The following is a 24,216-nucleotide window of genomic DNA, read 5'->3' as shown; positions in this document are numbered from 1 at the left end:
GCACGGCGACTTGCAGGGCCTTTCTGCACCTCAGTCCCACCAGAGCCGCAGCAGTGGGCTGGCCTCCGGCTGGCCACCGAGGGGGTGGGGGCAGTTGGAGAGGCTGCGGATGCCTGGTTGTGAGGGGGAGGTGGACACCAGAAGCCCCCTTCAGCCAAGGGTGCGGCCTGAGGGAAGAACCAGCGAGGGTGCCAAGTTCCACGGACGCCTTTATGCTACCCATGTGGAGGGGGAACCAGGGCCCCCGGCAAAGAGGCCCCCTTCCCACCACCCTCCCGTTCCTTCCCGAGACCCGTCTGCCCGTACTGGTGGGTGGCGTGTCTCTGCAGCCTTGTCACCCCTCCCGGACCAGCTGTGTCCCGGCCCTGGGGAGGGAGGCTGGCAGCAGGGGCAGGCGGTCCTGGCGGGGGTGGCCCCAGAGGAGCAGGGAGCGGCGCAGGCGGTCGGCGTCCTGCAGCGACGGGGGCAGTGCGCGGCCACGGCTCTCGGGCAGCAGCAGGACGCGCAGCAGGGCGAGGACGGCCAAGGACGGGAAGGCCACGTGTTGCAGAAAGAAGCCGTGCTGCCACGCGTGTCGGTGAGCGGGGCGGCCGCCTGGCCCAGGAACCCAGCTCCCAGCACCAGGCCCAGCCCGGCACCCCTGCAAGAGGGGGCGGTGGGACACGGCCCAGTGGGGCACCCAGCGCTCCTGGGGTGGATGGCCCTTAGCGGGCCCCAGGAAGACACCTGCAGAGTCTTAGGGGGAAGCTGCCCTGGATCGAGCGTTGTCCTTTCCATTAGGAAACTGAAGGTCGATTTTTGCCCTGGAATCCGACCCTGTCTGGGGGCTCTCACTTCCGACCACCCACCGCTCCACTCCTGAGCTGATATGCAGACCCTTTTGCGGCCATTGTCCCCCTCGCCACCCAGGAAGAGACACCTGAACTCTGGTCCCGATGGCATGGACCTGGGGTGTGGGGAGCGTGGGGCGCACAGGCAGGGCCCTGCCCTCTAACCCTGCATCCTTCTGGCCTGCTCACCGTGGGGAAGACCTCGTCTGAAAAGAGGCTGCTGAGGGTGGACACTGCCTGAGAGGCCAGGAGCCCCAGGACAGAGACGGGCAGCAGCGTCCAGCCAGGCAGGTCTGGGGAGGAGGAAAGGCCCCACGCTGCCCACACTCCCTCCCTCCCCTCACCCGTGTCTCAGGGATCTGGGCCTCCCCAGCCTTCCACCTCTGCTCCTGCACTTGGGGTCAGGGGTTGCAGGCTGCCCCCCGGCCACACCAAGCCCTTATATTAAGCCTCTTCATGTAGAATCTTTTTGGCCCTCACCTCTTTGGGCCTCAGTTTCCCCGGGTGTACACTGGGGAGGTGGGTGGGGAGAGAACAGCAGCGTCATGCGAATGCCTCACGCCCTGTGCCTGCCTCTCCGAGATCCCCACCACCACTGGGCAAACCCCCAGCCACACATGACAACCCTGCCAGCCTGCAGGGCCCCACACTCACACTGGGCCCCTGCAAGGAGCAGCAGGGGTGCCAGGCCCAGGACCAAGGTGCCCAGCAGCAGGACTGGGCGGCGCCCCCAGAGGTCTGCTGTCAGGAGCTGGAAGACGGTGGCCGCTGCCTCCAGGCTGGCCTCCAGGAAGTAGGGCCAACAGAAGGCGGGGTCACGCGTGGCCAGGTTGCGCAGGAAGCTGGCTCTGATACCCCCGCCGATCAGCCTGGGAGGCATGGCAAAGCTGCAGGCCCAGCCAGAGCCGCAGACTCTCACCCCATGGGGAAGGCCAAGATCCCTCCCTCCCCTTCGCCCACCCACACCCTCCCCTCCTCACGAACTGAAGCCCAGGAGAAGTCCATTTCTCCAGGCGACGCGGGTATGCCGGAGTTCCAGGACCGAGTAGGGCCGGGGCTGGGGCTCCCTGCACACAGCACGTCCGGCTCTGTGGCCCCGGGGACATAATGGGGCATGAAGGAGGGGATGACACCTCTCCTCCCTCCTCCAGCACCCAGGCCTCCCTTCTCCCTGGCTGGTCCATTACCCGTAGCCAGGGAGCTCTCCTCCTCCGAGCTGTCTTTGGGGTCCACACCGCTGGCTTCCGCAAAGTGCCACAAGATCTTCCTGGCTCGGGCCGGCTGCCCTGTGGCCAGCAGCCAGCAGGGAGACTCGGGGAACAGGGCTGGAGACCTGTGGGTTTGGGGTGAGGATGCCAGGGGACCTCCCAGTAGAGAAGGACCCAGTGGCGAAGCATAGTGCATGGCTCTGTGTCCCTGGGTCCCTGGCCCGTGCCCATCTTCCTGCTGCTGCATGGAGGTCAGAGGGAAGCAACGCACGTGGCCTCCACAGTGGATGTGAACCCCTCTCATTCACCCCCAAAACAGCAGCAGGAGTCCCGTGGCCAGGGCGCTCAGCCCCTGCAGAAGGCGCCAGTCCTCCAGGAGCAGGGCCAGGCCAGGCAGCGGCAGCACGCCTGCCACAGAGAAGAGGCCGCCCCCACAGAGAATGCCAGGTGGTGCAGGGCGTCACACAGCTCCAGGCCTGGGCAGACACAGACGGCCTGGGGCCCAGGCCTCTCGGGAGGGCTGCCCTGTCCAGGGCTGTGGTGATCAGTCGCTGGCCTGCCCAGGACCTGGACATCTGAGGCACCCGGGCCTGCCCACAAAGAGCAGAGCCCACAGAGCAAACAGCTCCCCGCCCACCTTCTGGAGAAGGGCCCTCAACTGGAGTGCCAGAAAGGCACCCTCCAGCGGGTCAGAGGCCTAGCCTGAGTGGGCGGCCCCCAGAGCCCCCCACGGTACTCATGAGCCACATAGGGCTAGGGAGGCCCCTGCTGAGGCCCCCCCCACGAAGCACCTGCAAAACCAGCAGGGCGGGAAAGCCAGTGGCCAGGGCCTTGCTGGCCCCCAGGCCCGTGGCCAGCACCAGGGAGCCCACAAACACAGCCCGGCGGCCAAACCTAGTGGGCAGCAGGGGACACACGTGGATTTGGGTCAGGTGGGCTCAGGGGAGGGCTGCCAGGGCAGAAGGGCAGGGGCAGCGCCTCACCGGTCACAGCCTGGGCCCAGGAGGACACAGCCCAGCAACCAGCCCAGGAGGTAGTCCACCTGCTCCAGGGGCACCTTGCAGCCGTCCTCACACACGAGGTTCCACTGTAGGGGATACCAGTCACCTGTCAGCTAGCCAGGACCCCTACCCCCGCTGGAGTTCCCAGAATGTCACGCTGGAAGGGACCCTAGGTACCCTGTTCCGATTCCTCCCTGGAGACAAGGGGAAACAGGTACAGAGAGACCAGGGACTGACTTGCTCAGGGTCACACAGCGTGGCCTCCCGACCCTGGTGGTCTTCACGTGGAACTGGACAATTCCTGGTCTGAGCCCCCAGGGGGTAGAGGCCTGGGGTCCCCAGGACACCCGCATGGAGCCCCAAGTCTGGTTTCTCCTTTGCTCTGCACGGGGTTGCACCTGCCTTTCTACGGCCATCACTCTGCTGCCAGGCTGGCCCCAGGGCCTCTCCTGCCCTTCCCCTGGCCTGTGCACCTCAAGAGCCACTCCCGGAACAGGCTGCAGGGCCACGCCCACCGGCTTTTCCTGGCCAAGGGCCCTTTTCCCGCGCTACTCTGTGTCTTCTCCTCAAGCTTGACACACCCTTTTGGGTCACACTACGTCAGAGTTTTTATTTTAAAATCCGACTGCTTGTGAAAGCTGGTGGGCGAGGATCCATCACTACACCAAACAGGTGGCCAGAAGAGGGAAGCCCAGCGGTTCAGGGCCCCAGGTGGGCCTGGCAGGTATGTGGCAACCCTGTCCAAGCTTCCACCCGGGGCCCTTCCTCCCAGGGGCAGGGGGTGGGGCTGCCGGCAGAGGCTGCCAAGAGGAAGGCAGGGTGGGCTGGCCTAGCCAGAGGAGGGGGAGGGAGGCCCCGTTACCCTCTCCGCTCCTGGAGCCCTGGGATGTGTCCTTGGCGTCCCTGCCCCTAGGCCAGCCTGCGCACACCTTACAGGTGGGAGGTCTGCTCTCAAAAACGGAAGTGACCCAGTCACTCTCTTGATTCAAAGTCTTGGGAGCCCAGCCTGAACACCTGCATAGCCCAAAGCCACAGGTTGCTAGAATGTTCATGGCACCGAAGGGAACTCCAGGCCCTGCTGACCGCTGGGCACCTACCTGCTCAAACCTTCAGCTTACCGCCTCCCTCCCGGACTGCCTGCCCACCTTGGCAGCACCCAGCCTCGGACTCTGCCTTTAGGCCCGGCACCCTGCCTATGGACACCTGCTGCACCGTCAGACAGGAGGGGGCTGAGCCCCGCGCAATCGAAAGCCCCAGTACCACAGCCCCGGTCGATCAAGGGCCGAAGACCGAGGCGGGACTGGAGGAGGGGGAACAGAGGAAGGGCGCTGAGGGCAGGGGGATGGAGGGAAGGGGAGACAGAGCAGGGAAGCAGAGGACAGGGCGGGGGACGGAGGGGCAGATGCAGAAGACCTGGGTGACCGGGCTGCGCAGCAGGCCGGCGGCGGGCAGCGCGTAGCGCCAGCCGCGCGTGCAGGACCGCGTGCCGTTGGGGCGGACGCGGGGCGCGGGATCGGGGTAGCTCAGCGGCAGGCAGGGGCCGGGGTCGAGCGCGGGGTCCGGACCGCAGTGGTTTGCGGGCAGCGCGGTGAGCAGAAGCTCCGAGCCCAGCGCCACGCACGGCAGCCACGAGGCGGCGGCCAGCAGGCACCGGGACCGGCCGAAGCCGCACGCCGCGCGAAGCGCCCGCGCCTCCAACTCCGTCCCAGGGCTCTGCACTCCGGCTGTCGGCGGGGCGGGGCGAGAGAGAGAGAGAGAGAGAGAGAGAGAGAGAGAGAGAGAGAGACGGTACCTGAGGGGCGGTGTCTGCGCTCTGGAGGCCGGCGGATCGGGGCTTGGGCGGGGCCCGGAGAGAGGCGGGGCCGGAGAGCGGCGGTATCGGCTGGGTGGAGCCCTGGAAGGCAAAGCAGGCCGCCGGGCGGGGCCTGGGCCGAGGGGCGGGACGGATGGGGTGTGGCCTGGAGCGGGCTGGGGGCAGGGCCATCGAGGGCCGGGCAGGTGAGGGGCCTGGCCGTGGACGCGGGGGCGTGGTCAGCGAGACGTACTAGCACGGAGCGTGGCCTGGGGCCGCGGCCTTCTGGGCGCTTTGGAGCGCGCGAGGTCCGAGCGGCGTCGGAGCAGGAAGGAGGTCGGGCCAGGCCTGCGTAGCGCGGACCACCACTGCTCCCCGGCGGCCGGCCGCGGCGCTGCAGCCAGGGAGGGAACGCCTCCGGCCGTCCAGCTCGGTCCGTCCCGCTCGAACCCTAACCCGTCCAGCTCCCTTCGTCTTCCGGGGACCGTCCTGCGTGGCCACCGGTCTGCAGCCCCGGCGGAGCGTGGTGGCCGGAAAGGAGAGGCCCCACTCGGTGCTGCGCGTCCTCAGAAGTTTGAGGGTTATCGTAGGGTTATTCGGCAAAACGAGCTTCCAAGTTACTTTATCCCGCGCTGGTCCTCCTGTGAGCTTGGCTCGGAATACGCTGCACTTCGGCTTAGCCGACACCGTCACCCTGGAGGGTCTCCATCCCAGGAACAAGGTAAGTCGCGTTTGTTTTTCACTTTTCGTTTTCGCAGGGAGGAAAGTTAAAATAGGTCCTATAGATTATGCTTAATTGTTTTTAATTGAAGAAGAATTCACATAACATGAAACTAACCATTTAAGGTACCACCACCACCTTTATCAAGTTCCAGTATATTATCACCACCACGGAAGAAAACCTGGTACCCATTAAGTAATGATTAAGTGATCACTCCCTAGCCCTCCTTCTTCAGCCACCTGGCAACCACCAGCCATACAACACGTGGCCTTTGAGATCTGGCTTCTTTCACTTAGAATAATGTTTTCAAGGTTCACCCACATTGTAGCAGGTGTCAGGACTTCATTCTCTTTTATGGCTGAATAATGTTCCATTATATGTCACATTTTGCTTATCCATTCATCTGTTGATGGACGTTTAGGTTGCTTCCACTTCTTGCCTATTGTGACTTGTGTACAAGTGTTTGACTCCCTGTTTTCAGTTCTTTTGGGTGTATACCTAGGAGTGGAATTGCTGGGTCATGTGGTGAGCCTGTGTTTAATTTTTTGAGGACTCATCAAGCCGTTTTCCACAGTGGTTGCCTATTTTGCATTCCCACTAGCAATATATGAGGGTTCCAGTTTCTCCACCTCCTCGCCAACACCTGTTTTCTCTTAAAAAAACAAAAACAAAAACAAAAAAAACAGAACTAGCCCCATCCTGGTTGGTGTGAAATATCTCACTGAGGTGTTTGTTTGTTTTTTGCCACGTGGGAAGCCTTGTGGGATTACAGTTCCCCTAACAGGGATCGAACCCAGGCCCTAGCAGTTGAAAGTTTACTTAGGTTTTGATTTGCATTTTCCTAATGGCTAGTGATGGTGGGCATCTTTCCATGTGCTTGTTGGATGTGTGTTTGTCTTTGGAGAAATCACTGTTGAAATCCTTTGCCCATTTTTTACTTGGGTTGCATGCCTTTTTGTTGTTCAGTTGTAAGAATTCTTTACGTATGCTGGATACTAGACAGCATTAGATACATGATATGCAAATATTTTCTCCCGTCCTGTAGGTTGTCTTTTCACTTTCTTGACTGTGTCCTTTGATGCACAAAAGTTTTTAACGCTGATGAGTTTCAATTAATTTTTTCTTTATGCTCATGCTTGTAGTGTCATATGTAAGAAGCCATTACCAAAGTCAAGATCATGAAGATTTACACCTGTGTTTCCTTCTAATCGTTTTATAGTTTCAGCTCTTAGATTTAAGGCTTTGATCCAATTTGAGTTAATTTTTTTTGTTTTGTTTTTTGCGGTACGTGGGCCTCTCACCGCTGTGGCCTCTCCCGTTGCAGAGCACAGGCTCTGGACGCGCAGGCTCAGTGGCCATGGCTCACGGGCCCAGCCGCTCCGCGGCACGCGGGATCCTCCCGGACCAGGGCACAAACCTGCGTCCCCCACATCGGCAGACGGACTCTCAACCGCTGCGCCACCAGGGAAGCCCCTTGAGTTAACTTTTATATGGTATGTGATATGGGTTCAACTTCATTGTTTTGCATGTGGATATCCAGATTTCCCAGCACCATTTGTTGAAAGGCCTATTCTTTCCGCATTGAATTGTGTTGGCACCCTTGATGAAACCAGTTGTATGGTTAATATCTGGACTCTCAATTTTATTCCAAGGATCCCTGTGTCTGACCTCATGCCAGAAGCATAATGTCTTGAGAACTGGAGCTGTGTAGTATGTTTTGGAATTGAGAGGTGTGGGTCAACCAACTCTGTTCTTTTTAAGATTGTTTCGGCTATTTATTTTTCACTAGCAACTCCATATGAATTTTAGGATCACTTTTTCTATTTCTGCAAAAAAAGAATGTTGGGATTTTAGTAGGGATTGTGTTGAATCTATAGAATGCTTGGGGATTATTGCCATCTTAGCAATATTAAGTTTCACAAGATGTCTTTCCATTTATTTAAGTCACCTTTAACGTCTTTCAGGAGGGTTTTGTGGTTTGGGGTATACAGATCTTGGACTTGATGGAATTTATTCCCAAGTATTTTATTATTTTTGATGCTATTGTAAGTGAGGTTACCTTATAAATTTCCTTCTCAGATTGTTCATTGCTAGTGTATAGACGTACAAGTCATTAAAAACTACTGATCTGGTGTCCGACAATTTTGCTGGATTTCTGTATTAGCACTTTCTACACATGACATCAAGTCATCTGCAAATAGAGATAGTTTTACTTCTTCCTGTCTAATTTGAATGCCTTTTCTTTCTTTCTCTGACTAAAACTTTTACTATAATATGGAATAGAAGTGGTGAAAATGGACATCCTTGTTTTGTTCCAGATTTTAGAGGAAGAATTTTCAGTCTTTCATCACTGATTATTATATTAGCTTTGGGTATTTGGGATATTAGCTTGGGGCCTGCTGAGGTATTCTCCTTCTATTCCTTTTTTTTTAAAGATTTATTATTTATTTATTTTTATTAATTTTTGGTTGCGTCTGTTCTTAGTTGCGGCACGTGGGATATTCGTTGAGGCATGCGGGATCTTTCATTGTGGTGCGTGGGCTCTTCATTGCGGTGCGCGGGCTTCTCTCTAGTTGTGCTGTGCGGATTTTGTCTCCTCTAGTTGTGGCGCCTGGGCACCAGGGTGCGTGGGCTCTACAGTTTGTGGCACGCAGTCTCTCTAGTTGAGGCGCTCGAGCTCAGTAGTTGTGGCGCGCGGGCTTAGCTGACCCGCAGCATGTGGGATATTAGTTCCGTGACTAAGGATCGAACCTGCGTCCCCTGCATTGGAAGGCGGATTCTTTACCACTGCACCACCAGGGAAGTCCCTACTCCTGGTTTTAAAATGTTTTATCATGAAATGATGCTGAATTTTATCGAATGCTTTTTCTGCATTAATTGAGATGATCATGTGGTATTTTTTCCCTTCCTTCTATTCATGCGGTGTATTACATTGATTGATTTTTGTGTGTGGAACCACCCTTCTTATTCCTCAGATAAATCCCGCATGATCATGGTATATAATCATTTCAATGTGCTGCTGGATTCAGCATGCTAGTATTTCCTTTCTTTTTTAAAAAATAGTTTATTGATTTATAGCTGATTTACAATGTTGTGTTAGTTTTGGGTGTACAGCAGAGTGATTCAGTTATACGTATATATGTATACACTCTTTTTCAAATTCTTATACGTATACACGTATACACTCTTTTTCAAATTCTTTTCTCGTAGAGATTATCACAGAATTTGAGTAGTGGTCCCTGTGCTATACAGTAGGTTCTTGTTGGTTATTTAATATACAGTAGTGTGTGTATGTTAACCCTAAGCTCCTGATTTATCCCCCTGCCCCGTTTCCCCTTTGGTAACCATAAATTTGCTTCCGATATCTGTAAGTCCATTTCTGTTTTGTAAATAAGTTCATTTGTATCATTTTTAAAAATTAGATTCCGCATATGAGTGATATTTGCTAGTATTTTCTTGAGGACATTTGCATCTATTAATAAGATACTGGTATGTAGTTTTTTTCTTTGGTGTCTTTGTCTGACTTTGGAATCAGGATGATGCTATCCTCATAACTTAGGGCACGTCCAATAGGGCACACGTCCAATAACTTCAGAGGTGTTCCTTCCTCTTCTGCTTTTTTGCAAGAGTTTGGAGTGGATTAGTGTTAATTCCTTAATGTTTGGTGGAATTCAGCTGTGAAGCCATCTGTTCCTGGGCTTGCTTTCTTGGGATGTTTATGATTACTGACTCAGTCTCTTTATTTCTTACAGATCTATTCTTATTTCTTCGTGGGTCAGTTTGGGTAATTTGTGTGTTTCTAGGTATTTGTCCATTTCATATAGGTTTTCTAATATACTGCCGTTGTTTATTGTAGAACCTTTCCTTATTTCTGCCAAACCCATAGTAATGTCCCCTTGTTCACTACTGATTTATAGTAATTTGAGTCTTCTCTTTTTTCTTAGCCTCCATAAAGAATTGTCCACTTAATTGATCCTTTCAAAGAACCAGCTTGTTTTTCTGATTCTCTTATTTCATGTATCTCCACTCCAATCTTTATCCTTTAAACTAAACCCAAAGCCTCACTTCTACTGCCTTTGGGTTTAGTTTTCTCTTCTTTTTCTTGTTCCTTAAGGTGTGAAGTTGGGTTATTGATTTCATTGTTTTTTGTGTAGCAGGCATTTACATCTATAAGATTCCCTTGGAGTACTGTATTCACTGCATCCTATAAGTTTTTCATTTTCTATAGTTTCCAAGAATTTCCAAAATTTCCTTTGTGATTTCTTCTTTGACTCATTGGTTATTTAAGAGTGTGTTCTTTAATTTCCACGTGTTTGGAATTTTCCACTTTCCTTTCTGTTACTGATTTTTAACTGCATTCCGATGTGGTCAGAGAAGATCATTTGTGTTATTTCAGTCTTTTCAAATTTACTGGGACTTGTTTCATGGCCTGGTGAGTTATCTGTTCTTGAGAATGTTCCATGTACACATGAGAAGAATGTTTATTCTGCTGTTGTTGGGTGAAATGTTCTGTGTATGTCTGTTAGATCTAACTAGTTTATAGTGTTCAAGTCCTCCATTTCCTTACTGAATTTCTGTCCAGTTGTTCCATCCATTATGAAAGTGGGGAATTGATGTTTCCAACTATTGTTATAGAACTATCTATTTCTCCCTTGTTCTGTCAGTTTTTAGATCATACGTTTTGGGGCTCTGTAATTTGGTGTGTATATGTTTATGATTTTTATATCTCCTTGATGGAGATATATATATATATATATATATATAAAATCTTAAAAAATCAATATATAATGTTTTTCATTGATTCTTGTAACAAATCAATATATAATGTCTTTCACTGATTCTTGTAACAATTTTTAAATCATCAATATATAATGTCTTTTTAAAAATCAATATATAGGGCTTCCCTGGTGGCGCAGTGGTTGAGAGTCCGCTTGCCGATGTAGGGGACACGGGTTCGTGCCCTGGTCCAGGAAGATCCCACATGCCGCGGAGCGGCTGGGCCCGTGAACCATGGCCGCTAAGCCTGCGCGTCCGGAGCCTGTGCTCCGCAATGGGAGAGGCCGCAACAGTGAGAGGCCCGTGTACCGCAAAAAAAAAAAAAAAAAAAAAAAAAAATTCAATATATAATGTCTTTCATTGATTCTTGTAACAATTTTTAAGTTACATTCTGTTTTGTCTGATAATAGTATAGCCACCCCAGCTCTCTTTTGGATTTACTTCTACATTTATTTGTTTTATGTATGTCTTCTGTGTGTGTGATTCTTTGTTGTTGTTGTTCCTTAGTTCTTCCATTACTGTCTGCTTTTGTATTTAGTTAATTTTTTTAAGTATACCATCTTGATTCCATTTTCTTTTTCCATATGCTTTTTAATTATTTGTTTGTGGTTACCTTGGGGATTACAGTTAACATCTTATGACAACCTAGGTTAAACTTATTTAAATAATACCATTTAAAAATACCATTTTTGTATTATATAAATAATACCAATTAGTTTCAATAATATACAAATACCCTGCTCCTGTATATCTCTGTCCCTCCTTTATTTTTTAAATTATTTTTTAATTAATTAATTTATTTGTTTATTTTTGGCTGTGTTGGGTCTTTGTTGCTGTGTGCGGGCTCTCTCTAGTTTCAGCGAGCAGGGGCTACTGTTCTTTGCGGTGCCTGGGCTTCTCATTTTCATGGCTTCTCTTGTTGCAGAACACGGGCTCTAGGTGCATGGGCTTCAGTAGTTGTGGCATGCAGGCTTTAGTAGTTGTGGCTCGCGGGCTCTAGAGCGCAGGCTTAGTAGTTGTGGTGCAAGGGTTTAGTTGCTCCACGGCGTGTGGGATCTTCCTGGGCCAGGGATTGAACCCGTGTACCCTGCATTGGCAGACGGATTCTTAACCACTGCACCACCAGGGAAGCCCCTCTGTCCCTCCTTTAGATTGTTATTTTCACAGATTACATCTTTATATATTGTGTTCAAAGATTTATAATGATTATTGTGTGCATTTGTCTATTAAATAATATTAGAAAAAGTGGAGTCATAAACCAAAGTTCAATAATAGTGGCTTTTATGCTTAGCTATGTATTTACCTTTACTATTTGCTATTGACTGAATTGTGTCACCCAAAATTCATGTGTTGAAGCCCCAACCCGCAATGGGATGGTATTTGGAGATGGAGCCTTTGGGGGTGATTAGGTATTGAGGGTAGAGCTCTCAGGATGTGATTAGTGCTCTTAATAAGAAGAGACACAAGAGAGATCTCTTTCTCTCGCTCCACCATGTGAGGACACAACAAGAAATTGGCCTTTTGCAAGCCTGGACGAGGACCCTCACCGATCTGCCGGCACTTTGATCTCAGGCTTCCCAGCCTCCAGAACTGAGAGGAGTAAATGTTGTTTAAGCCCCTCAGCCTGTGATAAAATGTTGCGGCATCCAAGTTGACTGAGACACTGGTGTTGCTTATCTTACTTATGGCTTTGAATCACAGTCTAGCATCCTTTCATTTCACCGTTAAGGACTCCTTTAACATTTCTGTAGAGCAGGTCTGGTGGCAGTGAACTATTCCAGCTTTTGTTTCTCTTTCATTCTTTTTTTTTGGTTTATCGATATATTTTTTGTTGAAGTATAGTTGACTTACAGTGTTGTGTTAATTTCTGCTGTACGGCAAAGCGATTCAGTTATATATATATATATATATATATATATATATATATACACACACACACATATATATATATATATACACATACACACATTTTTAAATATTCTTTTGCCCTGTGATTTATCACAGGATATTGAGTATAGTTCTCTGTGCTATATAGTAGGAACATGTTGCTTATCTATTCCATATATAAAAGCTTACATCTGCTCACCCCAACCTCCCACTCCATCCCTCCCCTAAACCCCTCCCCTTTGGCAAACACCAGTCTGTTCTCTGTGTCCGTGATTCTTTCTGTTTCATAGATAGGTTCATTTGTGTCATATTTTAGATTCCATATATAAGTGATATCATACGGTATTTGTCTTTCTCTTTCTGATCTACTTCACTTAGTATGATAATCTTTAGTTGCATCCATGTTGCTGCAAATGGCATTATTTTGTTGTTTTTTTACAGCTGAGTAATATTCCATTGTATATATGTACCGCATCTTCTGTTCATCTGTCGGTGGACCTTTTGGTTGTTTCTGTGTCTTGGCTCTTGTAACTAGTGCTGCAGTGAACGTTGGGGTGCATGTATATTTTCAAATTATAGTTTTCTCTGGATATATGGCCAGGAGTGGGATTGCTAGATCATATGGTAATTCTATTTTTAGTTTTGTGAGGAACCTTCATACTGTTTTCCATAGTGGCTGCACCAACTTAACATTCCCACCAACAGTGTAGGAGGATTCACTTTCCTCCACACTGTCTCCAGCATTTGTTGTTTGTAGACTTTTTAATGATGGCCATTCTGACTGGTGTGAGGTGGTACCTCGTAGTTTTGATTTGTATTTCTCTAATCATTAGCAATGTTGAGCATCTTTTCACGTGCCTATTGGCAATCTGTATTTCTTCTTTGGAGAAATGTCTATTTAGGTCTTCTGCCCATTTTTCAATTGGGCTGTTTTGTTGTTGTTGTTGGGTTGTATGAGCTGTTTGTATCTTTTGTAAATGAAGCCCTTGGCGGTCACATCATTTGTAAATATTTTCACACATTCTGTAGGTGGTTTTTTTTGTTTTATTTATGGTTTCCTTTGCTGTACAAAAGCTTGTAAGTTTGTTTGGGTCTCATTTGTTTATTTTTGTTTTTATTTCTATTGCCTCGGGAGACTGACTTAAGAAAACATTGGTACGATTTATGTCAGAGAATGTTTTGCCTGTGATCTCTTCTAGGAGCTTTGTGGTGTTAGGTCTTATGTTGAAGTCTTTAAGCCATTTTGAGTTCATTTTTGTGCGTGGTGTGAGGGTGTGTTCTAACTTCATTGATTTACACGCAGCTCTCCAACTTTCCCAACACCACTTGCCGAAGAGCCTGTCTTTTTCCCATTGCATATTTTTGCCTCTTTTGTCAAAGATTAATTGACTGTAGGTGTGTAGGTTTATTTCTGGGCTCTCTATTCTGTTCCCTTGACCCATATATCTGTTTTTGTGCCAATACCATGCTGTTTTGATTACTGTAGCTTTGTAGTATTGTCTGAAGTCTGGGAGGGTTATACCTCCTGCTTTGTTCTTTTCCTTCAGGATTGCTTTGGCAATTCTGGGACTTTTATAGTTGCATGTGAATTTTAGGATTACCTGTTCTAGTTCTGTGAAACATGTCATGGGTAATTTGATAGGGATCACATTAAATCTGTAGATTGCTTTGGGTAGTATGGCCATTTTAAGAATATTAATTCTTCCAGTCCAAGAGCATGGGATATCTTTCCATTTCTTTGAATCATCTTCAATTTCTTTTATTAATGTTTCATAGTTCTCAGTATATAAGTTTTTCACCTCCTTGGTCAGGTTTATTCCTAAGTATTTTGGTTTTGGAGGTGCTATTTTTTAAATAAATTTATTTTATTTATTTATTTTTGACTGCCCTGGGTCTTTGTTGCTGCGCGCGGGCTTTCTCTAGTTGCAGTGAGCGGGGGCTACTCTTCATTGTGTTGCAAGTGCTTCTCATTGTGGTGGTTTCTCTTGTTGCGGAGCATGGGCTCTAGGTGCATGGGCTTCAGTAGTTGTGGCACGAGGGCTCAGTAGTTGTGGCTCACAGGCTTAGTTGCTCTGTGGCATGTGGGATCTTCCCAGGCCAGGGATCAAACCAGTGTACCCTGCATTGGCAGGCGGATTCTTAACCACTGCACCACCGGGGAAGTCCCTGGGGGTGAGATTTTAAATGTTTTTTTTTTTTTTACATTCCCTTTCTGATATTTTATTGTTGGTGTAAAGAAATGCAACCAATTTCTGTATGTAATCTTGTATCCTGGTACCTTGCTGAATTCATTTATTAGTTCTGGTAGTTTTTGTGTGGAGTCTGAAGGGTTTTCTATGTATAGTATCCTATCACCTGCATATAATGACAATTTTACCTCTTCCTTTCCAATTTGAATATCTTCTGTTTCTTTTCTTATCTCATAACTGTGGCTAGGATTTCCAATACTATGTTGAATAGAAGAGGTGAGAGTGGGCATCCTTGTCTTGTTCCAGATTTTTGCAGGAAGGTTTTCAGCTTTTCACCATTGAGTATTATATTGGCTGTGGGTGGGACTTCCCTGGCGGTCCAGTGGTTAAGACTCTGCACTTCCAAGGCAGGGGGCATAGACTCGATCCCTGGCCAGGCGCAGCCAAAAAAAAAGAAAGTCATGATACATTGGTTGTGGGTTTGTCGTGAAGAGCTTTTATTATGTTATGTTCCTTTTTTACCCACTTTAGTGAGAGTTTTAATCATGAATGGATGCTGAATTTTGTCAAATGCTTTTTCTGCATCTATTGAGATGATCGTGTGGTTTTTGTCTTTTCTTTTATTTATGTGGTGTATCACATTGATTTGCACATGCTGAACCATCCTTGTGAACTTGCGACGAATCCCACTTGTTCTAGGTGTATCTTTTTTTATGTGTTGCTGGATTTGGTTTGCTAATATTTTGTTGAGAATTTTTGCATCTATATTCATCAGAGATATTGCCCTGTAATTTTCTTTTTTGGTGGTGTCTTTGTCTGGTTTTGGTATCAGGGTGATGGTGGCTTCATAGTATGTCTTTGGTAGTGTTCCCTTCTCTTCCATTTCTTTTGGAAGACCTGGAGAAGGATCAGTAGAAGTTCTTTTTTATATATTTAGTAGAATTCACCTGGGGAGCCATCTGGTCCTGGACTTGTGCTTGTAGGGAGTTTTTAATTCTGATTTTTATTTATTTTGTTTATTTGGTTGCACCGGGTCTAAGTTGTGGCACGTGGGCTCCTTGGTTGCAGCACATGGGCTCCTTAGTTGTGGCAGGCAGGCTCCTTAGTTGTAGCTCAAGGGCTCCTTAGTTGCAGCTCTTCAGCTCCTTAGTTGCAGCACATGGGCTCTCTAGTTGTGGCATGTGAACTCTTAGTTGCAGCATGCATGTGAGCTGTAGTTCCTGGACCAGGAATTGAACCCAGACCCCCTGCGTTGGGAGTGTGGAGTCTTAACCACTGCACCACCAGGAAAGTCCGTGTAGGGAGTTTTTTAAAATTACAGATTCTAGGGAATTCCCTAGTGGTCCAGTGGTTAGGATTCCATGCATCCACTGCAGGGGGCATGGGTTCCGTCCCTGGTTGGGGAACTAAGACCCTGTATGCTGCATGGTGAGGCCAATAAAGAAAGAAAGAAAGAAAGGGAAGAAAATTACAGATTCTGTTTCTCTTTTAGTGATCAGTCTGTTCACATTCTCTGTTTCTTCTTGATGCAATTTTGGTGGGCTGTATGTTTCTAGAAACTCGTCCATTTTTTCTAGGTTGTCAAATTTGTTGGCATATAATTGTTCATAGTATTCCCTTATGGTTTTTTGTGTTTCTGCAGTATCAGTTATGTTTCCTTTTTCATTTCTTATTTTGTTTATTTGGGTTCTCTCTCTTTTCTTTTTGGTGAGCCTGGCCAGAGGTTTGTCAATCTTGTTTATCCTTACAAAGAACCAGCTCTTAGTTTTTTTGATTTTTTTTCTATTGTTTTTTAAATCTCTATTTTATTTATTTCCTCTCTGATCTTTATTATTTCCTTTCTTCTGCTAAATTTAGGTATGTTTGTTCTTCTGTTTCTAATTCTTTTAAGTGGTAGATTAGGTTATTTGAGTTTTCTTGTTTTTTGAGGAAGTCTTGTATTGCTATGAACTTCCCTCTAAGAACTGCGTTTGCTGCATCCTATAGATTTTGTATGGTTGTGTTTTCATTGTCATTTGTCTCAAGGTATTTTTTAATTTCCTCTTTGATTTCATCATTGACCCGTTGGTTTTTTAGTAACATGTTTTTTAACCTCCATGTAATCATTATTTTCTCATTTCTTTTTCTGTGGTTAATTTCTAGTTTCATGATGTTGTGGTCAGAAAAAATGATTCTGATAATTTCCACAGTCTTAAATTTGTTGAGGCTTGATTTGTACCCTAGTGTGTGGTAATGTTCTATATGCATTTGAAAAAAATGTGTATTCTGGTTTTTTTGGATGTAATGTCAGTTAAGTGTAACTGCTCTCTTGTATCATTGGGGATCTCTGTTGCCTTATTGATTCGTTATCTAGAGGCCCTGAGTGGGGTGTTAAAGTCTCCTACTACTACTATTACTTTATTCCTGTCAATTCCTGTCTTTATGTCTGATATTTGTTTTATGTATTTGAGTGCTCTTATATAAGGAGCATATATGTTGACGAGTGTAATATCCTCTCCTTGTGTTCATCCTTTATTAGTATATAGCGTCCTTCTTTATCTTTCTTTATGGCCTTTGTTTTAAAGTCTACTTTGTTTGATATGAGTATTGTGACCCCTGCTTTCTTGTCATTTCTGTTTGCATGAAATATCTTTTTCCATCCCCTCACTTTCACTCTGTGTGTGTCCTTTGCCCTAAAGTGGGTCTCCTGTAGGCAACACATTGTAGGCTCTTGTTTTGTTTTGTTTTTATCCAATCTGCCACTCTGTGTCTTTTGATTTGTCATGTAGTCCATTGACATTTAAGGAAATTATTGACAGATATGTATTTATTGCCATTTTAAACCTTGTTTTCCCATTGATTTTATATTTCGTGTTTGTCTCTTTCTTCTTTTTGTGATTTGATGATTTTCTTTTGTATTATACTTGTGCTCTCTTCTTTTTGGTTTTTCTGAATCTATTGTATGTTTTCGATTTGTGGTTACCTTGTTTTTCAAGTATGGTAACCCCTTCCTATATCTACTTGCCTTAGACGGGTAGTCATGATTCTGACCAGGGTTCTTAGCCTGCTTAACCAATAGAAATTGACATGAGGCTAGACAAGAAAGTCAGCAAGGCTTTATTGGGGCCCTGCACCGGCTGCAGGGGGGAGTGAGAACAAGTAACAGGTTCCCTTTCTCACTCCCTAAGGGGGGTGCGAGCCGGTTCCTTATATGGGGTGAGGGCAGGGGTGTGTCCAGGGGTCGGGCTGGAGGGGTGGCTTAGGTGATTTGCCCACTTCTTTGTGGTGTTGAGTGCAGGGGGGCATGCACAGTACCAGGCCTTTGCTCCTGACACCCAGTTTTTGCTCCCAGCTCTTCAGAAATGGCAGTTGGGCTTGGGGTTTTTTTGTCTTTTATATCTTTTGGGTCCAGAATTTGCCCCAACTGCACATGCACGCAGTTATTTTTAGTCCCATGTAGTTTCTTTGTATTCTGTAGCTTGAGGAGAGGTATGTCTAGGTGCAAGCACTGCAGCAAAGGGTCCCAGGTCCCAGGCCTGTCTCATTCCTCCCAAGAGACTCTACACCCTTATTCTTTTTTTTTTTGTTTTTTGTGGTATGCAGGCCTCTCACTGTTGTGGCCTCTCCCGTTGAGCAGCACAGGCTCCGGACGCGCAGGCTCAGCGGCCATGGCTCACGGGCCCAGCCGCTCCATGGCACGTGGGATCTTCCCAGACCGGGGCACTAACCCGTGTCCCCTGCATCGGCAGGCGGACTCTCAACCACTGCGCCACCAGGGAAGCCCATACACCCTTATTCTTAAGGAGTAAGGGCCTGAATGTCTCTTCTTCTAAATTTCTTCCTGCTGGACAGGGGCCACAGAGCGTAGCCTAGCCTAGAGGTGTCGAAGTCCCTCGCTGACTGTCCCAAGGACCTGTAGGGACCTAGGCCACCCTCCGCTGGAATGGGCTGAATTCCTTGAGCCATCGTGAGCCTCACTTGAAACTGTTGGAGCCTAGAAGACACAAACTTAACCAGAAGGTTAAACAAACAAGGGCTTAAAAGGAGAAGAACAACAGTAGCCATTAAAGGGCCTGGAAAGGGCAGGACCCAGGTTAACTTCGGGAGGGCTTCCTTAAGTGTTGACCAGACAGCGGTGATGGTGCCCCTGCCAAGAAGCCATTCTGTTTGGGTATGTATTTTTGTTAATCTCGGGGTTAAAGTTTAACATGTTTCTCTATTTATAGAATGGAAGGTCTGGACCTGTTGGTCCCAGGTCTCCTTCCTGGGCCGCAAAGTCTTAGTCACAGTTTTACAACAGTAGGGAAGACAGTAGAGCACTAGATGAAATATAGCATAAATCAGCATGACTGAAAGGGGTTATGAGAAAATGAAAACCTCCTACTGGAAAGCTTTTTATACCTCGTGGGATCCAAGAGAACAATCTAGAGAACCAGTTTTCAGTTTCCCCGCCCATATTAAATAGCGAGGATTGTTGGTTAACTGTCTGCTGAAGACACGTGGCTTGTTGTCGAATTTTCTCAGCATTGGTTTCTACCTGGGAAGAGGTGTTGACATATGTGCCACAAGAAGTACTGCGAATGGGGACTGCCCTGGTGGTGCAGTGGTTAAAAATCCACCTGCCAATGCAGGGGACACGGGTTTGAGGCCTGGTCCGGGAAGATCCCACATGCTATGGAGCAACTAAGCCCATGCGCCACAACTACTGAGCCTGCGCTCTAGAGCCCACAAGCCGCAACTACTGAAGCTCGCGCACCACAACTACTGAGCCCGCGCGCCTAGAGCCCGTGTTCCACAACAGAAGCCACCGCAATGAGAAGCCTGCGCACCGCAACGAAGAGTAGCCTCTGCTCGACACAACTAGAGAAAGCCCAGGTGCAACAACAAAGACCCATAGCAGCCAAAAATTAATTAATTAATTAATTAAAAATAAATAAAAGAAGTATTGGGAGTGGCGCAAACCCCTCCTTGTTCTGCTAATAGATAATGCAGGGCCAGTCGGTTGTCAGGTACCACCTTGGCCAAGGAATCTAGAGACTCTTGTTGTAAAGTAGTAAGAGATTTAGCAGTCTCATTGGCTAGGATGGTGAGGGTGTGAGACAAGTTCCAAAGGACATGTTGGTGGGCAGCTACCCCCCACCATGGTAGCAATGTGTACCCGAAGAAATAGGTATCTCCATCTGGGATGTTTCTGGGTAAAAATGTCGAGTTAATTGGGTGCACAGTTTTAATGAACTAGCCCAATGCTTGGGCTCCTTTAAGGAAAGAATCAAGAAAGGGAAGGGGTAATTAAAGTTCCCAGCATACGTTGCGTGGGTGTGGAATAGTTGTGTTAGGCACTTAGTAGCTCACAGTTGTTTGTCTACCTGGCACACAAAAGCGTGTCCTGGCGGGGCACAGTCGACCAGCGGGCCCAAGGTTTTAAGTCCCAGCCATCTAACCCTATTGTGGCAATACGCTCCCGCATACACCCCACACGGTCCATCCATGTCCGGTGTGTCCGTGTCCCCTCCCTCCACCAGGGAGCACGTTGGGGTTTGAGCGCAAATGGAGCTCCGGCTTGGGAGGGGCCGCAGTAACATGTTGGGGTGCTGTAATGCCAGTTCTTCATCCCCACATTTTGATTTCATACTTCCCTTCTCTTGCTAAGGGAAGAGTTAAGCAAGAGGTAGTAGAATTTTCTTCAGCAGGGAAGAGAACAATTCTGACTGTGTACATTACCGCACTGACTCTTGGGTTTTCAGTGGAAAACCATTTTCCCTCAGGAACTTGGCTAAAATCTTTTACAGGATGGACAGAGGGGTCTCTGTGGTCAATGACAGACTTAGCTCGAGGCAAGCAAACCCAGCGAGTGGAAGGAGTGCGAGTCTGAGCAGTGCGAACCAGGGAATCATCCATCCATCCTGCAGATGAGGGAAAGAAGCAGGGAAGGTGAGAGTAGCTAATAGCTTCATAGTTGCACCAATCAGAGGTCTGATCTTGAGAGATAACCAGAGAGCAGGTAGCAAAACAGTGTTAAGAGAAATGCTATAGTGACTTAAAACCCAGGGGTAAGTGTGGGGCCCTGAGGTTTTAAGGTGACTCACATTAAACCACCCAGCATGGACAAAGAAGTTGCCTCTGGGGTATGGGTGCCGGACTGTAGTGACACTCGTGGAAACTTCCGAGAGCAAGGAGGACAGTAATTACCCAAACCCGCCAGAGCCTGTTAATTCTTTTGTGAGTGGGCTGGAGTATTGGCAGGCAGAAAAGAAAATAGTGCTTATGGGCGCCCAGCCTTGGGTTTGTGAAGTTTCTTTGTCCTTTTTCCCGAAGAAGAGCTTCAGGCCTTGAAGAGCTTTGCTTGTCCACCTGGGTTTTTCAAGTTGCCCAGGGTCCTCTGTGTCTTGTGAGGACGCAGAGGGGGGCAGGTTGGTAGGGACAGCTGGGACGTGTGCCTTTGGGTTCCTGGGACATACTGGTGGAGACAGGTTTAGGCCTGGACACGTGTACCCAGCTCGTGAGTCCCTGGAGTTTAGGTGCTCTGGGGTGCTCAGCAGACTTGGTAAGGGCCCCTCCATTTCAGGAGCAGCTGGTCGTCAGGGGACTCGTCTTTCCAGGTCTTTAAGCGCATCCAGTCCCCAGGTTTACAGTGGAGTGACTGGGGTTGTTACCTGGGCAGGCCTGGACTCTTGCCACGTTCCTGTATAGCCCTCGGGATTAGGCCTAGGTTCGTAATGTATTCACGATGGGCTTGGGTTTCTAGTCAGTCAGCATGTCCAGAGTGAGAAATGGCCTTCCGTATGTCATTTCGAAGGGACTCAGCTTAGTAGTTGTTTCAGGGGCTGCCCTGACGCTTAAGAGATCTATTGGCAGCAGACGATAACTACTCACATTTCCTGACAGTTTGCTCAAGGTTTTCTTTAGGATGTGACTGGCCTGGTCCGTTTTTCCTGAGGACTGAGGTCTCCAGGACGAGTGGAAGTGGTATTTAATTCCTAAAGCCTGCAGGAACTGTTGAGTGACCTTTGCTACAAGTGAGGGTCCATCGTCGCTCTGGAGATGGCGGGGCAACCTGAACCTTTGAATAATTTCTTTTAAAAGCACCTTAGCCACTTCAGTTGCCTTTTCTGTCCTAGTGGGAAAGCCCTCTATCCATCCAGTGAAAGTATTTATAAAGGCTAGTAAGTATTTGAAGCCCTGGAAAGAGGGCATCTGAGTGAAATCTACTTGCCAGTCCTCTCCTGGGTAAGTCCCACGTCACTGGACTGGGCTAGCAAGAAGGGGAGGCTTGAGGTTGCCCCCTGCATTTTGGGTGTCACAAAGGGCACAGGCTTGAGTAACTCTTCTAATTGTCTCTGGGAGCCATTTTCCTGTAAAAAGCCGGAAAACGATTGTAGACATTGCATCCCTCCCCAGATAGAGAGAATCATGTAGCCCTTTAATAATTTTCCATTGGTCAGAGAGACTTATGAGCAATTTCGGGTCTATGTGCCACCAGCCATCCGTTCCCTTAGTTCCCCCTCTGCTTCGTGCCCAGTTCTCTTTGGAAGTCGAGTACCTCGGCGTGACGTTAGAAGAGGTAGGTATGGGACTAATGCCGTTTCTGGGGTGGGCGTCAGGGCCGCTGTCTTTGCCTCCCGGTCTGCCCTGTTGTCCCCTCAGGTAATTTGAGAATCTTCCTTTTGGCCCCACGGCAGTGGATGAGTGCTACTAGTTTTGGTCTCTGAACCACTTCTGTGACGTGTGAAATCTCAGCCCCATGTTTTACAGGGGAATTCACTGCATTCGAAAGTCCTCTTTCTTTCCAGATGGCCGCGTGGGCGTGTAAAATCAGGAAGGCGTATTTCACGCCTGTATATGTTTATACTTTTTCCTTCCCCCAAGCTCAAGGCTCAGGCTAGGGCTGTTAGTGTTAGGTGGGCTCAAGTGTTAGGCTCAAGTGTTAGGTGGCAAAGGTTTTCTTCTGTGGCACCATGAGTGCTCACGATAGTGCACCGCCCTCCTGCCTCCATCTTTAACGACACTACTGCTGTCAGTAAACCATTCTTCCTCAGGGCTTTCTGTAGCCTGGTCTGTCAGGTCAGGCCTACAGGCATGAACCTGGTCGAGGGTTTCACGGCGGGAACGTGTTAGTTCTGGGCCTTCAGCAGGCATCCGTGTAGCCGGGTTGAGGGTGCAGCTGGTTTTGAGGGTTACCTCTGCGGAGTCAAGGAGTAAAGCCTGGTACTTAGTAAGGCGGCCTCCAGTTAGCCAGTGGTGGCCTTTTATCTGCAGAATCCCTTGCACTTGTTAAGGGCTCTGGACTTCCAGTGGCTGTCCAAAGGTGAGCTTGTCAACTTCTTCCACTAATAAAGCAGGGGCAGCTACCCTCCCCCAGAGGCAGCCAGGCCAGCCTCGGGCCACGGAGTCTGGTGGTTTGGAAAAATAGCCTATAGGCGGAGGAACTTCTCTTAGCTTTGTCCAAGGACCCCCAGAGTCGTCCCCTGCTTTTCAGCTACGTACAAGATAAATGGTTTTATTTTCAACTGGGGAGACCAGGGCAGGATCACTGGTGAGGGCCTGTCTGACATTATTAAAAGCCCTTTCTTGTTCCCCTGTCCAAAGTAATGGTTCTGTATCTGGGCCTTTAGTGGCTTCATACAGGGGCTTAGCCATTAGCCTGAATTCTGCAAAATCTGGCCATGCCTAAGAAAGTAGGAAGATTTTTTTTTTTTTTTTTTTTTTGTCTTTGGGGTGCTCAGGCCTAAGGTAGCTTGTTTTCTATCTGGAGATAACTGTCTACTTCTGGCGTTTCTAATATATCCCAGGTATTTAACCTGTTCCTTTGAGATTAGTGCCTCTTTCTGGGAGTCCCTGTAGCCCTGGGCCCCAAGGAAATTAAGGGCTTCAATGGTATTTTGATCTGCGGGCTCCATGGTGGGACTACGTATTAATATATCATCCACATACTGTAGAATGGCCCCCTTTTTTTAGGTGTATTTCCCTTAGTTCTTTTCCTAGGGCCTGGGAGAACAAGTGTGGGCTGTCCCGAAACCCCCGAGGCAGTACTCTCCAGGTACATTGTTGCATTTGGCCTGAGTGGGAATTAGTCCACTTCAAGGCCGACAGGTACTGAGATGAGGGATGAACTGGGATACAAAAGAAGGCATCCTTGAGGTCAAGCCCAGTAGACAATTTGGCATCTCCAGGAACCTGGACTAATATGAGGATTGGCCATGAGATGTGTAGGGACTGCCTCGGTTACTGATCTAAGGTCTGTACCGTTCGATATTCCCCATTTGGTTTAACAACCGCATGAAGGCTGACAGGGCACTTAGAGGCCACGTTTGAAGCATTTATGAGGGGCTGCAAACGTTTCCTTGCTCCCAGCTTTATGGCGTGCCGTCTCTTGTTAGGATAAGTGACTTTTGGCTTAAGGCTGATTTTCACAGGTTGGGCACGTGCAGCCTTCCCAGGGATTCCTTTGTCCCAAACTGCAGGGTTTACTGCGTGTAGAATACGGTTGGGAATAGGCCCTTGTTCTTCCGGCTGATTTGTTTTAGAGTCAAGAAAAGGGGCTGCTTGGGGCCCCCTAACTGTAATACGGCTCCGAGGGAGCCCTGAAGGTCTCTCCCCAGTAGTGGGGTAAGACACTCAGGCACAACTGAAAAGCCACGTGAGATCAAACCCTGTTCAAATTGAGAAGCGAGAGGCCCAGTGAAGAAGCGGGTGTGAGGCTTTCCACTGACACCAGTCACTGCGCAGCTTTTGGAGGAAGGAGGTCCAGGGTGAGAGATCAGGACAGAGTAAGTGGCTCCCGTATCAATTAAAAAATTGATTTTCTTACCTGACTCCTTGATGGAGATAGACAT

General features: G+C 48.2%; 1 protein-coding gene across 1 annotated transcript; it reads right to left on the bottom strand.

Annotated features, from left to right (window-relative positions):
* Positions 1-329: 329 nt before the first annotated feature.
* On the bottom strand, positions 330-24,216 carry SLC22A31 (solute carrier family 22 member 31). Its single transcript, XM_029204798.1, is given in 13 exon segments — positions 330-564; positions 567-640; positions 1,012-1,123; positions 1,485-1,699; positions 1,815-1,916; positions 2,018-2,163; positions 2,347-2,390; positions 2,775-2,932; positions 3,022-3,125; positions 4,453-4,763; positions 4,832-4,933; positions 5,085-5,225; positions 24,192-24,216. Coding segments are annotated over 13 exon segments (1,764 nt in total). The 3' UTR covers positions 330-334.

The sequence above is a fragment of the Monodon monoceros genome, unplaced genomic scaffold (genome assembly GCF_005190385.1).
Source record: "Monodon monoceros isolate NGI ecotype Baffin Bay Population unplaced genomic scaffold, NGI_Narwhal_1 Super_Scaffold_10, whole genome shotgun sequence".
NCBI lineage: Eukaryota > Metazoa > Chordata > Mammalia > Artiodactyla > Monodontidae > Monodon > Monodon monoceros.
The sequence above is the reverse complement of the archived record's forward strand: the minus strand, read 5'-3'. Positions and strand labels throughout refer to the sequence as shown.